Source organism: Palaemon carinicauda, chromosome 1, assembly GCF_036898095.1.
Source record: "Palaemon carinicauda isolate YSFRI2023 chromosome 1, ASM3689809v2, whole genome shotgun sequence".
In the NCBI taxonomy this organism is placed as follows: domain Eukaryota; kingdom Metazoa; phylum Arthropoda; class Malacostraca; order Decapoda; family Palaemonidae; genus Palaemon; species Palaemon carinicauda.
The window spans coordinates 171,883,543-171,888,396 of NC_090725.1; the positions used below are offsets into that span (position 1 = coordinate 171,883,543).

Here is a 4,854-nt window from a genome sequence, read left to right on the forward strand (position 1 = left end):
CTTCCCTCAGCGAAGCAGCTTAATCAAGTTTCCTCACCTCTCTTCTCTCAAGTAAGTTCAAAAGTGTTCAGGAAATCTTCGTTGATACTGTTCTAGCATTATCAATTTTTCCAAATCATCCATATGCTTTACATTAGCAGCCACTGTCCATCTCTTAAAATATCACCGTACCTTATAAGAGTATTCCAGGAAAGTAATTTTCTCGTCCTTTCTCAAACTTTGGAGCCTTTCATTATAATATTCAGGAGTCATCTGATACACTTGCTGCACGCTCCTCTTCACTTTTTGATGCTTCATCCTCTAGTCCTGAGATAAGGATAAGTAAACACTGCAGCCTTTTACAAAGAGCACACTCTGCAATAACACAGACCATTTATATTCTGGCCATTTCATTGTCGCTATGACCGTTTCAAAACGATCGAAGAACTCATCTGGAGCCTATTCTATGAATCTTGGAATTCACCTCTGGGCATCCGGCAAATTAAACATGGGTTCATGCTTACAAGGGTGGTCTCTGTCTGCGTTGACAGCTGTGCATAGGCATTTAAAACCTCCAACTCACCCGGATGACTCGCTTCTTCCATCTCTTTTTCTTCTTGTCTTGCGATTTCCGTTGCTTCCATTTCTCTCGCATGTCTTGCAATCTCTCGGGCTTCTTCCCATTCTTTTCCTTCTTGTTCTGCCTTTCTTACCGCCTTGCTTCCCTTTCTTCCCATCTTGCTTCCCTTTCGTCCCTTCTTCTCTTTCTTCTTCTCGCATTGCTTCCATTTCACCCGGATGCCTCGCTTCTTCCATCTCTTTTTCTTCTTGTCTTGCGATTTCCATTGCTTCCATTTCTCTCGCATGTCTTGCAATCTCTCGGGCTTCTTCCCAGTCTTTTTCTTCTTTTTCTGCCTTTCTTATCGTCTTGCTTCCCTTTCTTCCCGCATTGCTTCCCTTTCTTCCCTTCTTCTCTTTCTTCTTCTCACATTGCTTCCATTTCTTCCCATCTTCTCTTTCTTCTCGTTTTGCTATCATCTTCGACTTGAGCAAACTCCCCTTCCAGTAATTCATCGAATCTGAGCCCCAACATCCCTATTTGCTTTAATTTTTTCAGTTTCTGGGTCAACTGGTCCTTGCTTCGCTAAAAAGTTTTCCTCAGCCTACTCCAACAGTTTTCGAGCTCCTACAATATTTTCTTCCGACAACTTTCCCGAGTTTATCAATGCCTCTAAGGCTGCACACTTGATTTGGGCATTAATCATCCCACTCGTTGCATGGCTGCCACATGCCATTAAGATAGAGAGCCACTGTGCTTTAGTTATATTAGCTTCCGACAATCCTGAATACTTGGGTTATTCAAAAACCCTTGGATATTAAACTGTGCCATCTTGTAATTAACAATATTAAACTCATTTCCAAAAATATATACAAACAATACACAAAATCCTATCAACACTATGCTATTCAAACCTTTAAACAAAACATGGCCTTGTTATCATAAGTATTTAAAACAAACTTGCTCGATCCCAAGGTTCAAGGCACCAAAAATACATATTATAATGAAGGAGAGAGGGGAAGATGGCTGTCTTAAGGCTGGAAATCTCTAACTATATAGCTAACCCGTGTCTCGCCTTATATATGAAACTTAGCTACTTCCAGAAACTTCCTAAAGAACTGGGAAGCTTGGGGATGCAAACAAAGGCATCATAGTAACCAAGTATTGCCCTCTCGAACGCCTATTCATGCAACAGGAAGACAAACTCTCTCAGTCAGCTAGCTTCGCCCACCCATTGTCCCAAAATTAAAAAAAAAAAAAAAAGATGACCTGCTATCACTAGGATTTTTGCGAAAATTCCAAAGCATGTAGTACCCAAAGCAATTGCATATTATCTCTCATACATGATGCAGTACTCATAAAAAATATGAAAGATTATTACATAAGCCCTTGTTCATATTCTGTATGGTCACATAACACTCTCAAACAGCTTACGTAAGACTTCATAACAAAATTACGTGAAATAAAAAAGCTAATTCTTAAAAATGACATAAATTTATACATACTAACTTGAATAAAGAATACAATAAAATTAACGACCAAGGTCTTACGTAATTTACATAATATACTTACATCTACACTAGAACTCATCCTAGTACCTAGCTACTTCAATGCACAAATAAAATATCAATAAAATCATTAATAAACTACCGTATTTAATCTACACTAGACCAGCTTCGTAGGAATATGTATGCATATATATATATATATATATATATATATATATATATATATATATATATATATATATATATATACACGCATATTTATTCTATGGAAAAATAATAAATCGAAAGTATCACCAAAAATAAATCACTAGAAATTTAAATCTGAACTAGACCTTAGACTTATGACAAAATGACACTTGAAGAATGATACAATCACTTGTTTATTCAGAAATTAATATATGAAAAAGTTTAATTTTGACAAAGAAAAAAGTGGACACTTTAACACTATAGTAAATAAACAATAATTATACTTATATTTATGTAACTGTTACTCTTACATCCTTTGGACTCACACAAGGTTACAGAATGGTTAAGCAAAAATAAATGCACTTCACTTTTTAACCAAATCACCGAGGGCCAGTCATAAAAAAATAATTTCACAATATTATACTCTCAAATTCCCTTCACTTCTTTCATATTGAACCACAAAAATATCACCAATGTTTAAACAACACTATACACGTTCGAGAGGGAACACTTAGTGGTGTGATCGATGCTGATGAGAGGATTGCTGGATGTTTGCTCTTTCGGAATGTCAGGCTGGATCTCTTTCTCCCAGCAAATGGTGGTCCCTAATACATTCTGGAATGTTCCAGTCGGTTCAAGCTATGCATTCACGAAGCGGGGACAGCATTGCCAATGAAGCAGTTGTAAACATGGTCGTTGGAAGTATAGTTCTATCATCGCCTGACGAGGGCAACACCCTCAGCTAACATTGCCCACCTCCTCCCGAAACATTGAAAAAATCAACAAGTTTAGTCAAAAACTCTCATGCAATTTCCAACCAGGTAGAAACATGATGCCATCCCTAGCATTTTATATCTCGTGAATGTCATAAATACCTTTAACAACATTACATAAGACTTCGTAACAAAACTACGTAAAAGAAAATTCAATACTTTAAAATAACGTAAACCTATATATACGGAAGTGAATAGAAATATAACTAAATGAATAACGAGAGTATTATGTAATTTACATACATTTTTTAATCCTACAAGAGTGGGAGCCACCTTTCGAGCTGGCTGTATATCTCTTAAATACAAAAATTAAATACGTAAATAAAATATAGTAGGGTAAGGCAATTTTGGACAGAGGCAATTTTGGACAAGTAAGGTAAAAATTGAACAGATGCAATATCTCAAAAACTATTAATAATTTTCAAAAACTATAATGCTGTTAGAAATTTTCCAACCTTCTACTTTATAAATATTAGTAAGTTTGTTTTAGAAAAAGTATTAAAAACCACTAGAAAAATTGTTGAAGATGGGTGTCCAATAATTGCTTCACCTTCATTTTAGGGCTTCTCAAAAATAATACTAGAAGTTATTATTTATAAAAAAAAAATTAGTATATGATACTAAAGGAAAGTTTAAAATAAAAAATTAATGAAAAAATCGGGAATATCTAGTGTCCAATTTTGCCTCACCTCGAAAAATGGTGAGGCAATTTTGGACAGTTAAATGAAAAAAACAACTAATTCATAATGTTAAGTTATTAAGTAATAGATTTTATAATTTTCTTATCTTTTATATTATTCTTATATGTGTTTATATATTTTTTTAATAATTTTAACCAAAAATATAGGTAAATGATAGTTATTTGAAAATATTTTTGACCATTTACTTCAAGAGAAAAAATATTGATTTATTAAAAACGGTAAAAGAAAAAGGTTTTCTTTTCAAAGAAAATGTTAATCAAACCTATTACTAATGAAAAAAATATGCACAATACAAAACCTGAAATGAAAGTGAACAATTCAATATATATTATAGCCATATACGTAACAAAAAAAAAATGCCTTAATATAAGCCTTGTCTATTTACTTCAACTGAATGCTCAAAAAACTGCTTCTGTTCTTTTATAGATGGCACTAACCATTTTCGTTAACGCCTGGGTTTCATAAATAAAGGACCTTTAATTACATCTGTGATTTAAAAAAGGTATGTATCCGTTTGGTGCTCTGGATACTCCTCTACCCCTGATGCCTGGCGGATGATCTTAGTGGAATTAGTATGGACTGGCAGGGGTCACTTGCCTTCGTTAGGCACTGCGCATCACAAGGAAACTGGCTGTCCTTTGATGACCAACCAACGAATCCTCTATGGATTTAGTCATTCTCTGAAAAGCGAAAATGAAAGAATGACCCCGAGTCCCTGTGTTGCAGGGTGCTAAGAATATCCCGGTTAATAAATAATAAAGAAAAATTGAAAATTGGTAATTTGAATGTTAGAAACATGAATCGGATTTGGAAGTTACAGCAAGTAGAGAATGAATTTATGAATTATAGTTTAGATATCTTAGCCCTAAGTGAAATACGTTGTAAAGGGATTGGTAAAGAACTCACACCAAGGCAATACATATATTTACTCAGGACGAACAGATGGAGTAGGAAGAGAAGGGGTAGGAATGACCACACCAAGAGCAGAAAAGTCATTAATGGAATAGAGAGCTGTATATAGTAGATGGTCACTTGCAAAGTTTAAATCAAAGCAGTGCAATATGAGTATTATAGTTAACTATGCACCAACAAATGATTCCCCTGTAGACAAGAAAGATGAATACTATAAGGAATTGCAGTGTGTAACA

The 4,854-nt window shown here is 34.7% G+C and overlaps 1 protein-coding gene across 1 annotated transcript; it reads right to left on the minus strand.

The window, feature by feature from the left end:
- Positions 1-241: 241 nt before the first annotated feature.
- On the minus strand, positions 242-1,017 carry LOC137627044 (nucleolar protein 58-like). Its single transcript, XM_068358059.1, has 2 exons — positions 693-1,017; positions 242-354 (listed from the first exon to the last, which is right to left on the minus strand). Exons 1-2 carry the CDS (start codon positions 1,015-1,017, stop codon positions 242-244), a joined length of 438 nt encoding a protein of 145 aa, XP_068214160.1.
- Between the last annotated feature and the right edge of the window lie 3,837 nt (positions 1,018-4,854).